This window comes from Salvelinus alpinus, chromosome 18, assembly GCF_045679555.1.
Source record: "Salvelinus alpinus chromosome 18, SLU_Salpinus.1, whole genome shotgun sequence".
NCBI classification, from domain to species: Eukaryota; Metazoa; Chordata; class Actinopteri; order Salmoniformes; family Salmonidae; genus Salvelinus; species Salvelinus alpinus.
The window spans coordinates 27,998,966-28,011,869 of NC_092103.1; the positions used below are offsets into that span (position 1 = coordinate 27,998,966).

General features: G+C 39.1%; 1 protein-coding gene across 6 annotated transcripts in view; it reads right to left on the minus strand.

Annotated features, from left to right (window-relative positions):
- The window catches only part of ap3b1a (adaptor related protein complex 3 subunit beta 1a), an 84,565-nt gene that overhangs the window by 40,158 nt on the left and 31,503 nt on the right, over nt 1-12,904 (minus strand). For all 6 annotated transcript variants that reach the window (XM_071350934.1, XM_071350931.1, XM_071350933.1 and 3 more), the window contains 4 exons: nt 11,616-11,798; nt 10,280-10,435; nt 9,460-9,557; nt 9,319-9,373 (listed from right to left, as the gene is read on the minus strand). In XM_071350934.1, coding sequence (XP_071207035.1) covers nt 9,319-9,373; nt 9,460-9,557; nt 10,280-10,435; nt 11,616-11,798 — 492 coding nt within the window. The remainder of the gene's footprint in view (nt 1-9,318; nt 9,374-9,459; nt 9,558-10,279; nt 10,436-11,615; nt 11,799-12,904) is intronic.

The following is a 12,904-nucleotide window of genomic DNA, read 5'->3' on the forward strand; positions in this document are numbered from 1 at the left end:
TAATCCTGCAGCAACAGGATTTTAACGTTTAATCCATAATGTTGCTTGATTGGTGGTTAGGCTATTAGCTGGCCATATGTAGGTTACATGAAAGGTGCAATACTGTTAATATACAGTGCACTCGGACAGTATTCAGACCCCTTCCCTTTTTCCACATTTTGTTACAGCCTTATTCTATTTTCTTCCCTCATCAATCTACACACAATACCCCATAATGACATAGCGAAAACAGGTTTAGACATTTTTGCAAATGTATAAAAAATAAATAAATAAAATACCTAATAAGTATTCAGACACCTATGAGACTCGAAATTGAGCTCAGGTGCATCCTGTTTCCCTTGTTCATCCTTGAGATGTTTCTACTGCACCATCGCTACAGTGAAGCATGGTGGTGGCAGCATTATGCTGTGGGAATGTTTTTCAGCAGCAGGGACTGGGAGACTAGTCAGGATTGCAGGAAAGATGAACGGAGCACGTAAAGGTAAGGACGGCGGACGTAAAGGTAACGTAAAGGTAATGGCGGACTGAGCGAAGTTATGTAGAGCACCTCAAGATAAAACATAATATTCGAAATATCTGCTAAATTAGACTAAAATATTAGCACTAAATAATCTGGTGGGTGATAACCTTCAATCTGGATAATAACACAAAACAAATCCTAAGACTAGAGACATTTATCGACAAATATTACGAAAACAAGCAACACCCAAAAATGACGGAGAATAAGACAGGGGAACCGAATCAAAAACGAAAACGTGACTCCTCAACTGATACGGATGATGTAATATTCTCAACACCGGCAATGGTAAAGGTCGAAACCGATCTGTTAAAATCAATAAATGACAAACTGGGTATACTTGAATTAGTTAGTAAAGATATAAAAGAGTTGAAGGCAAGCCTAGAGATGAGTGATGAAAAAGCTGCGGCTTTGGAGAAGGAAACACACGCGCTAAAAGGGACGGTCAATAAGATTGAAACCGAAATGAATGAATTTAAAAAGGAGAACAACGTTCTGAAGGAATGCTTACTGGACATACAAACTAGATCCATGAGAGAGAATTTGGTACTTACAGGTATCCAAGAGAAAGAAGGAGAGGTTCCTGAATCTGTAGTTAGAGAGTTCCTTTTTGCAGCGCTTCAGATACCGCGCGAAGTTATCGATAAGATCCAACTTGAACGTGTACACCGCCTCGGACAGAGAGGGCAGAGGTACGAACGCCCAATCGTTGCCAAATTTGCTTCATTTAAAGATAAAATAATGGTTAAAAGCCTGGGTAAAAGACTTGCTGGGACCAAAATTGGCATGAATGATCAGTTTCCGAAAGAAATTGCAGAACGGCGCAAAGTTCTGTATCCAATTTTCAAAGAAAATAGATTAAAAGCGAAACGAGTAGCTCTCGTCGTTGATAAACTATATATTGATAACCAGTTGTTCAGAGACACAAAGATTACTCCATGGTTATTTTAAAAATTACAAAGTTCTCATAGATGAGGAAAATAAACACAATTCAAGCCCGGTTACTGATTGTAACAATACAATACAAAATATAGCTTTTCTATAAATCTTCACATATAACTAATTGAACACAAGCACTATTTCTATATAGTGAAGATAAAAACTAAGTAAACAGAAGGCACAGTATGTGTGGATGGTGTGGTGTGTGTTTATTTTTATTTGTTATGTTTGAAAAGTTGAGTGAGTGAGTAATGAAATAGTTGCATATCCCAGAGCCAGTGTATTGCTGTGGGCCGGGTATGAGAGGGCTTTCAATGTTGTTCAGATGATGGATATACTTTTATAATGAATTACACGTCTTATTTATTTATTGTCCTATCATGGGGAATTACATTCTTAAAATAAATTATATCTAATTATTTATTATCCTATTTTAATGGTACGGTCCTTGGCCCTATACACCCACATGAATAGCCCAGATACTAAGGAGAAGTCCCTAACTGTTTTATGTGCATGCTGTATGCGGTCTGTATGCAGCCAAAATGAGGTCAGGGACCAAGAGCAGCACTGCCCCCTCAAGATTCTGAGCCTGCTTGGCAGGGTTGGTCCTGCAAGCCAAAGCCCCCTAAAGGGAGAGCATAATAAACAAGGAAATTCTCAAAGCTGCTAATGAGAACCTTGATGACCTTGTACCTAGCCGGTGGGGATTCCGGTGGGGTGCCCCCACCCAGGCAGTGGCAGTGCTGGCAACACTAGCTGCAGTAACCCATGGGGAGGGGGTCACACTCGGACATTCAGAGAGGGGGTATATTATTGTGGCCCTGGTGGCACGAAACCAATCGGACTGCATGGAGAGGCTTGGGAACATGGTCAAAATGGATGACCGTATTGTGGGTGTTTCAGGAAGAAGGTGTACATTTGACCTCCATCATCTAGGATGTGACAATGGTAAATAAATCTCTACATTTATGCTCATTTTTTGCGCAGTCTTGCAGGCCTTCTCATGCAGCTGCAACTGCAAGTACATTTGTAAATCATGACCCATCTTGAGTTGGGCTCTGGGATGGTGCAATTGTTGAGAGGGTGAGCTTATGGTTGTGTGGGGGTAAGGGCTGAATGTGTGTGGGTGTATGTGTGTATCCCACAACTGTTGCGAAGGAAGAAGTAAAAGATGTTAGGGACTATAGAGGATGATTCACAGCAATATGTAATAAAAATCGAGGTGAGGGCGATGGAAATGCATTTGGCAATGGATCTGCTTCGGTTCGGTGGATGGTGCTGTGTGCACTTTTCGAAGGATGGATCCCAGTCGGTCCGGGGCTGTGCGATGCGGGGGGTCGGGGGTGGTCTGCCGGGCATTGGGATGACAACCCAACTCGAGATGGGGGCTTTTGGCGGGTGGAATAGTGGGGACCAATTGGAGGTTTGCTTAGTGGAGATGCAAATGTCATGGTACAACTATATAGACACTCAATCATTATGTTACTTTTTAATAGGACGTTTACAAACATATATTTTGATAAAAATAATTGAAAGGTGTGTCTCATTATGGTAAGTGGTGAAATAAGTATAGCCAGTTACAATTGTAATGGCTTAGCAGATAATAAGAAAAGACGATCAGTATTTACCTGGCTAAAAGAGAAGGATTATAATATCTACTGTTTACAGGAAACCCATTCAACAGTTTTAGATGAAGTTTTGTGGAAAAAGAACTGGGGGGGCGAAATATATTTCTCCCATGGGCAAAGAAATTCAAAAGGGGTGATGGTTTTAATTAATAATAACTTTGATCCAAATGTGCAACTTGTCCAAACAGATCCTCAAGGTAGATGGATTATTTTAAATATGTTATTGGACAATAAACATATATGGCTTATTAACCTATACGGTCCGAATAATGATGATCCAAGCTTCTTTGACAATATATATAAGAATGTATCAACTCTACAAGCAACACTAGACTCTATTATTATAGTGGGAGATTTTAATACGGTCTTAAATACCTCTATGGACCGGAAAGGAAATCACACTACAAACTATCACCCTCAGGCACTTAAGGAAATCAGGAATGTCATGGATATATTGGAATTAGTGGATATATGGAGACTTAAATACCCTGACCTAGTGAGATATACATGGCGGAGGCTTAATCAAGCTAGTCGCCTTGACTACTTTCTTATATCATTCTCTCTGGCACCAAAAGTTAAAAAGTGTTTGATAGGGGACAGAATGCGGTCGGACCATCACATAATTGGCATATATATTACTCTTACAGAATTTCCACGTGGGCGAGGATATTGGAAATTTAATCAAAGCTTACTAGATGATAAATTGTTTAGAACTAGGACAGAAGAATTTATAACTGACTTTTTTAGACATAACATAGGTACAGCAGATCCCCATATTGTATGGGACACTTTTAAGTGTGCCTTTAGAGGCCATGCAATTCAGTACTCATCTATAAAACAAAAGCAATTTCGATCAAAAGAGTCCATATTAACAAAGGAAATTGAAGGACTAACAGTACAGTTAGATAACAATAAAAACGGTACCATAGAGGCACAGAATAAGTTAGAGGAAAAACAAAAAGAAATGGAGGAACTTATTCAAGAAAGATCCAGTGTAATATATTACAAAAATAAAGCTAACTGGATGGAATATGGGGAAAAATGCACCAAATTCTTTTTCAATCTTCAATATAGAAATGCTACCAAAAAAAACGTATTAAAACTTGTTACAAATGATGGAGTCACGCATGATTCACCAAATGATATTTTGAAAGAGGAAGTAAAGTACTTTAAGAATATATTTTCGTTTCAGGCTCCTCCATCTCCACTAACTGAAACTAATTGTATGGATTTTTTCCCTAATAATAATGTAAAATTAACATCTGTACAGAAAGACTCATGTGAAGGCCTAATTACAGAGGAGGAACTACTTGATGCAATTGGGGCCTTTAAGGATGGGAAAACTCCAGGACTGGATGGCATACCAGTGGAAGTATACAAACTTTTTTTTTATATACTCAAAGGACCACTATTAGCTTGTTTTAACCACTCCTATATAAATGATAGATTATCAGACACGCAACAAGAAGGTGTGATATCATTATTACTGAAACAGGACCCAAGTGGTATATATAAAGATCCAGTCCATTTAAAAAATTGGAGACCTCTTACACTTCAGTGTTGTGATGCAAAAATCCTAGCAAAATGCTTGGCGCATAGAATAAAAAAAGTTTTGTCAGATATTATTCATCCTAATCAGACAGGTTTTTTACATGGACGATACATTGGAGATAATATAAGGCAAGTACTGGAAACAATAGAACACTATGAAATATCGGGGACACCAGGCCTGGTTTTCATAGCTGATTTTGAAAAGGCTTTTGATAAAGTACGACTGGAGTTTATATATAAATGCCTAGAATATTTCAATTTTGGGGAATCTCTTATAAAATGGGTAAAAATTATGTATAGTAACCCTAGGTGTAAAATAGTAAATAATGGCTACATCTCAGAAAGTTTTAAACTATCTAGAGGAGTAAAACAAGGTTGTCCACTATCGGCATATCTATTTATTATTGCCATCGAAATGTTAGCTGTTAAAATTAGATCAAACATTAATATTAAGGGATTAGAAATCCAGGGCCTAAAAACTAAGGTGTCATTGTACGCTGATGATTCATGTTTTCTTTTAAAACCACAACTAGAATCTCTCCACGGCCTCTTAGAGGATCTAGATACATTTGCTATCCTCTCTGGATTAAAACCAAATTATGATAAATGTACCATATTACGTATTGGATCACTAAAAAATACACATTTTACATTGCCATGTAGTTTACCAATTAAATGGTCTGACGGTGATGTGGACATACTCGGTATACAAATCCCAAAAGAAAGAAATGATCTCACTCCAATAAATTTTTATAGAAAGTTAGCAAAAATAGATAAGATCTTGCTACCATGGAAAGGAAAATACCTGTCTATCTGTGGGAAAATCACCCTGATTAACTCTTTAATCATATCACAGTTTACCTATTTGCTTATGGTTTTGCCTACACCTAGTGACCTGCTTTTTAAATTATATGAACAAAAAATATTCAATTTTATTTGGAACGGCAAGCCAGATAAAATTAAAAGGGCCTATTTATATAACGAATATGAATTCGGAGGGCAGAAATTATTAAATATTAAAGCATTAGACCTCTCACTAAAGGCATCAGTCATACAAAAGTTATACTTAAATCCAAACTGGTTCTCTAGTAGATTGGTACGAATGTCTCATCCTATGTTCAAGAAGGGCCTTTTTCCCTTTATTCAGATTACACCTGCTCACTTTCGGTTGCTTGAAAAGGAAATAATCTCCAAAATATCTCTATTTTTTAAACAAGCCTTAGAAAGTTGGTTGCAATTTCAGTTTAATCCACCTGAAAGGACGGAACAAATAGTACAACAAATCTTGTGGTTAAATTCAAATATAGTAATTGATAAAAAAAACTGTATTTATCGAAGAAATGTTTAAAAAAGGTATAATTTTTGTGAATGATATCATAAATAGGACTGGTGGAGTAATGTCACACATGCAGCTAACACAGACATATGGAAATGTCTGCTCTACCCAAAATTACAACCAATTAATTGCAGCATTACCACAAAAATGGAAGAGGCAGGTGGAAGGGGATAAAAGTAAGGAACTTGTATGTCGGCCTTATATTAAAGAACATAAATGGTTAAAGAAAAGTGTGATAAATAAAAACATACCAATTTCATTTAAGGACCAAAAAACTTACAGCTGTGCCATATAAATTGCAAAATAGTTGGGAAGAGATTTTCGATGTACCCATTCCATGGCACATGGTTTATGAATTGATACGCAAAACAACGCCGGATTCAAAACTTCGAATTTTTCAATTTAAATTATTGTACAAAATTCTTGCAACTAATAGAATGTTATATATATGGGGGATACAATCTTCTCAGCTCTGTAGATTCTGCTGTGAGGAGGCAGAGTCATTAGACCATTTATTTTGGTATTGTCCGCATGTAGCTCGTTTTTGGTCACAGGTCCAGGAATGGTTGAAGAATTGCAACATTTGCGTAGAACTAACGCTACAGATAGCAATACTGGGGGATTTGAAAAGCCATAGTCAATCAATCAATAATATAATAATTATTTTAGCAAAAATGTTTATTTTTAATTTACAATCCGTGGAAGCTATGAGAATAGGAAGATTCAAATCTTTTGTGAAGCATCACAGCACAGCTGAAAAATATATGGCAAATAAAAATCCGAAATGGATGATGTTGGAAGATAGATGGGAAAGGTTGAGTGGAGCTGAAGGGTGGGACTAATAACAAGATAAACAATGTAGGGCATACGGGATCTGTGAAATGTGTATAGGTGCGGAGCTATTGTGAAATAGCACAGTTACAAGTGGAAATCAAACTGGATGGACAACAGAAATAGAGGAAGGACTAAGAACAAACAAGAGAGAACTATTATAAAGTAGACTGTGTCTGTAAATGTGTATAAGATGTATAAATTGAAGGTAAAAACAGAAATATTTATCAGTTTACTCCAATTGGGGGATCGGTGGTAGGGTTTGCAGGGAATAATAATAAAGGTATACTCTTTAAAAATAAGTATGTATGTCTATGTAGGTATGTGTATGTATATATGTGTATATGTATGCATACGTGAATGGATATATATATTTGCCCAAAAAAATATGGGGGATTGGAAATGATGCAGACAATTACATTGGAAACAACATTCTTTCCGCAATATTAAGCTGATCCACCCCCCCAAAAAAAAAAAAAAATATAAAAAAAAAGATGAACGGAGCAAAGTACAGAGAGATCCTTGATGAAAACCTGCTTCAGAGCACTCAGGACCTCAGACTGGGGTGAAGGTTCACCCTCCAACAGGACAACGACCCTAAGCACACAGCCAAGACAACGCAGGAGTGGCTTCGGGACAAGTCTCTGAATGTTATTGAGAGGCCTAGCCAGAGCCCGGACTTGATCGAACATCTCTGGAGACCTGAAAATAGCTGTGCAGCGACGCTCCCCATCCAGCCTGACAGAGCTTGAGAGGATCTGCAGAGAAGAATGGGTGAAACTCCCCAAATACAGGGGTGTCAAGAAGACACGAGCCTGTAATTGCTGCCAAAGGTGCTTCAACAAAGTACTGAGTAAAGGGTCTGAATACTTATGTAAATGTGTTAGCTCAGTTTTTATTTCATAAATTTCTAAAAAACAGTTTTTGCTTTGTCATTATGGGGTATTGTTTGTAGATTTATGGGAGGGAAAAAACGATTTAATCCATTCTAGAATAAGGCTGTAACATAACAAAATCTGGAAAAAGTCAAGGGGTTGTAATTCTTTCCGAACGCACTGTAACCGTGTGTTAGTGTGGGTTTTCAGTGAATTTATCTATATCCAATCTCATCTACATTTCCTGCAGGAAAATTATCAGCAACAAAATAGTAATCAAATTAAGAGGGTGTCTGTCCTGACTAGGGATTTTAAATGGTTAACCGTTAGTCAGTTAGCCACTGAAAATACATTTGACCAGTCATGCTTGGTATTTTGGTATTTATTAGGATCCCCGTTAACTGTTGCGAAAGCAGCAGCTACTCTTCCTGGGGTCCACACAAAACATGAAACATGACATAAAAACAAAACATTAATAGACAAGAACAGCCCAAGGACAGAATTTCATCAATTTAAAAATAGCACACGTAGCCTACATATCAATACATACAAACTATCTAGATCAAAGAGGGGAGAGGCGTTGTGCCGTGAGGTATTGATTTATCTGTTTTTTTTTTTTTTTTTTTTTAAACCATGTTTGCTGTTCATTTGAGAAATATGAAATGGAAGGGAGTTCCATGCAATAATAGCTATATAATACTGTATGCTTTCTTGAATTTGTTCTGGATTTGGGGACTGTGAAAAGACCCCTGGTAGTATGTCTGGTGGGGTAAGTGTGTGTGTCAGAGCTGTGTGTAAGTTGACTATGCAAACAATTTGGAATTTTCAGCCAGTCTCTCCTTAACAGTCTATAGGTTAATCTGCACAATTTTGTGTAATTAAATTGGATCAGAATTTAACAAAATCCTCAGTCAAAACAGGAACAGTGTCTGGGTCAACTAGAATTATTATTTTGCAGACATTTGTAATGTAAGGGGGGTTTAGAGTCAGAAAGTAGCTTTCTTATGTCAACTATATGGTCAAAGATTTTTATAACTAAACCGATATGGCTGTCTCGGCTGAGCCGCAAGCAAGCCAGAGACTCGTTGCTAGGCAACTCACAGATGCAGGCTGCAGGGAGCAGTGGGAGAGAGAGGAGCAGCATGAAGCAGCCAACAGCAGCAGCTAAGCTAGCAACCAAAAAAGTTTCACAGCCTTTCTCTCCTGTTCTACTGGTTTTCATATCAACTTTATTTCGTTGTCCAGAAGCCAAAGGCACAATCCTAGTCATATTAACAACCCAGCCTAGTTGTTGCATACTTACATTTGCTTCTAACCGAGATCTCTGTCACATGAAATGGATTGCAACAGGTGTCTTTTAGAACAGTGTCTTCCTGCTAATTGCATTTTGGCATATGTTGAAAATTATCTATTCCATTCTCTACTTCACGGCAGTAGTTGCATGTTCAATAATGAGAGGATAGGCTTGCTATTGTCGCAAGTTTTTTTAAGCTCTTAATGAAAAATGGCTGTTCCTTCCATGCATAGTATTTTTTGTTGTCATTTTACTGTTTGGAATAAATATAACTGTTTGCTAACCGGTTAATGGGGGTTGGTTTGTCAGCAACAAAATGGAACAAGATTTGCATCCCTAGTCCTTACCTTTCTCTGGATGGACATGGTGGCTATGTTCTGTAATACAATGTATTGCACCTCTCTAAGAGGGAGAGAGAGAAAATATTAAGCCGTCGGAAATCCTCAGGAAAAAAATGAGGGGGAAAAATGGATAGAGATAGAGATTACCTGTGGCTTCTGAGCAGTCTGATCAGAGATTTGGTGACGATGCTGACCTCGTTTTTAGGAGCCAGGTGCCAGTATAGCTGGGCTACAGACATCACCACCTGACAGACCGAGGACAACAGACACATCCAACATGGCCGCTTAGCAACACCTCAAATACAGACAGTGTTTTTCAACTCCAGTCATACTGTTCCCACTCTTCTTATTTAGGATGAGTCTCTCTTCACTCAGGACACAAAGCTCTTTAAAGCTCCATATATCAAACAGCTAAGTAAGTAAAGTGCCATGTGTTTTTAAGACGAGACGTGTCATTTAGAAGGTAACAGATAGCCGGAGTAAGAACTGAGGAGTCACATTTGGAAGAAGTGACGGTAAGTGTCGGTAAGACGGAGGGCCGCAGTGTGTTTTCTCTGGTAAAGACATAACATGTCACATTGTAATCAACACACTCATTTGGGACCATTTTTCCTCCTGCTGCTACACTGCCACACAGACCTTGAGTCTCCTGGGTGATGGAGCTCTGCTCACAATGTGTGTGTGTGTGTTACACAATGGGTGTGTTCCTGTGTAGCAGCGGCAGAATCAGTGGTGGCACGGCGTAGCCTTGGTTCCAGAGACAGCATTGAGGAAGGAGTGAGAACTGAACCACACGCTCAGACGGTTTCATCAAGGCTGCCTGTATCCCTCACAGCAGGTTGAAGAGCAGACACACACACACACCACTTACTGCTGTGTATGTGTATATTTCTATGTGTGTGTGTTTATACAACTGTGTGTGTGTGTGTGTGTGTGTGTGTGTGTGTGTGTGTGGTGTTTGACTCACGGCAGTGTTTCTGCTCTGTAGTAGAGGCTTGGTGTTCCTGAGCAGCAGTCTGTGGTCGGGGTCCATCATGTAGGGCTTAGCCTCCGTCTCATCTCTAGTCTTTTCCTCATCAGACTCATAGAACGCCCTCTCACTGTGCTCATCAAACACACCGTCCTGAAACACACACACATTACACATTTCCTTTCACTCTGCTTTTCACAGCACACACATTTACTTTCACTGTGAAACACAGCACACACACAACCACCATAAACGTCAATCTGATAGCACATCAGCCACATCTTTACCACCAGGTGTCAACTCATCATATTCAAAGCCAGATGCACACACACATCTAGAGGTTGCTTGAAGATGAGCTGGACACCTGTACAACAGTTAAAAGGTAAAGAAACTTTGCACACTGTGCTCACAAAATATCACTAGATTTTTTACTGTGCTAATTGCAAATGTTTTGCCTTTCAACAGCTACTGAGGACACGTTTTGTGTAGGGGTTTCCTTTATTATGTTCACACAATAACTGCAACGCTGGGTGAAAAATAACTGAATATAGACTTACATTACCAACACATACTTACTGACAAATGTCTCCCAGTAGACAAATGTCTAACTTTGTGATTTATTTACTGTAGGTTATATTTGACTCATCATATTGAAGAAATGATTTCTTTATTACTTTAGTGATGATGTCTATTGGTCCTTTACCTGAGACATTTCCTGGTTGGCTTTAAAGAGACATTCAAGACAAGCCATTATTTAAAGGGGCAATCTGCAGTTGCTACATACATTTTTGGACTTAATTATTTGTACCCATTTATTCTTGAAGAATATAACTTATGAATGCCTCATGAGCTTAGTTCAACTGTCGTACCCCATCAGAATGCAAAATATAAGCCTGTTACTCCAATATATAAGCTCACTCCACAATATAAGCCTGTTACTCCAATATATAAGCTCACTCCAAAATATAAGCCTGTTACTCCAATATATAAGCTCACTCCAAAATATAAGCCTGTTACTCCAATATATAAGCTCACTCCAAAATATAAGCCTGTTACTCCAATATTTGTAAACAAAGTAAATGTAAACAAAAACTATAATTTTGATATCATGCATTGTCAGTCCTTGCATACATAACAGTCAATGAATTTGAGAGTGGTTACATTTCTCCAGCCCCATCTCTCAGCTTTTTACAGAAACAGGGAAACCGCTTTGTTACTGTTTTAACTGCTGAGTTCCACTTTAAATGATCACACCACATCTCACACTGTTCTTGTACAATCTTATAAACCATGTTTCCCCTTTGCTTCCTCTCCCCTTCCCTCCATCTCTCACCTCTTTCCAGGGGCTGGTGAACTGTGTCCTGGCGTAGCGTGTCAACATGGAGATGATGACCACCTGACCCCACTCCTCCACGTCCACTAGCAGGTTACAGAGTTTACGGTAGTTCTTATGGATCAGGTCAATACGGTCCGGACACACCTCCTCAAAGGCCATCACAACGCTGCCTGCTACCAACTAGAGGACAGGAGGAGAGAGAGGAGGTGTGTTACTGTAGGGCTGGAGCAAAAGCCTCATTAACTCCAGAATCGGCATTGGAGACCCATGCTCTAGCCTGGTCACATCATAAGCCACCTTGGTTAGAAAGACTGTACTTCCTGATCTAACAGAAATAATTAGGATGTACAGTTAGATTATAATAAAGAAAAACTCAGGCACCACACAGGAGAGGAATAACTGGGTAGAAAACTAGAGCATTTTAAGTCTTCACTAAACTAATCTAACTTCTCATTGCCCTGTGCTCCCGAGTGGCACAGCGGTCTAAGGCAGTGCTAGAGGCGTCACTAGATAACCTGGTTCGATCCCAGGCTGTTTCACAACCGGCCGTGATTGGGAGTCCCATATGACGGCGCACAATTGGCCCAGCATCGTTGTAAATAAGAATTTGTTCTTAACTGACTTGCCTAGTTAAATAAAAATAAATCAAATAAATCCATCACTAACATAACATGTCCAACATTTCTCATATTTTCTCATAATTATTATTTCAGCTCATAACTAATTGAATGTTCTATTCATGAGACAAGAGAAAGGGGGAAGCAGGAGGAGAGAGGAAGGGGAGGGGGGCAATCAAGTACATTTTATTGGGAGAAAAAAATCCATTTGTCTGGTCCATGTTCTATCCCTATAGTGCTGCTGGCTGGCTGACTGGCTGGCTGATTGACATGGCTATGTATTAATATGCAAACAGTTTCAACACAGAGGCGAGGGGGAGAATGAAGGAGATAGGGAGCGGGATTCGGTCTCTCTCATTACAACAGACAGGACCCTGGTGGCCACTGCGGAAACCCTGTACATTTACCCATCAGCCTCGCCATGCAGCTGCGTTGATTGTGTATGTGTGTGTGTGTGTGTGTGTGTGTGTGTGTGTGTGTGTGTGTGTTTGAGGCCCTCTTACAACTGGGTAGCAAAGTGTTAATCATTCAACAATATGGACAGCTTTAGAGAGTAGGCTGCTACATGACTTTTAAAACTTTATACAATGGGTGTGTCTAACCCTGGACGCTGATTGGTTAAAACCGCATTCCAGCAATTGTCTATGCCACAAGTTACCACCGGCTAAA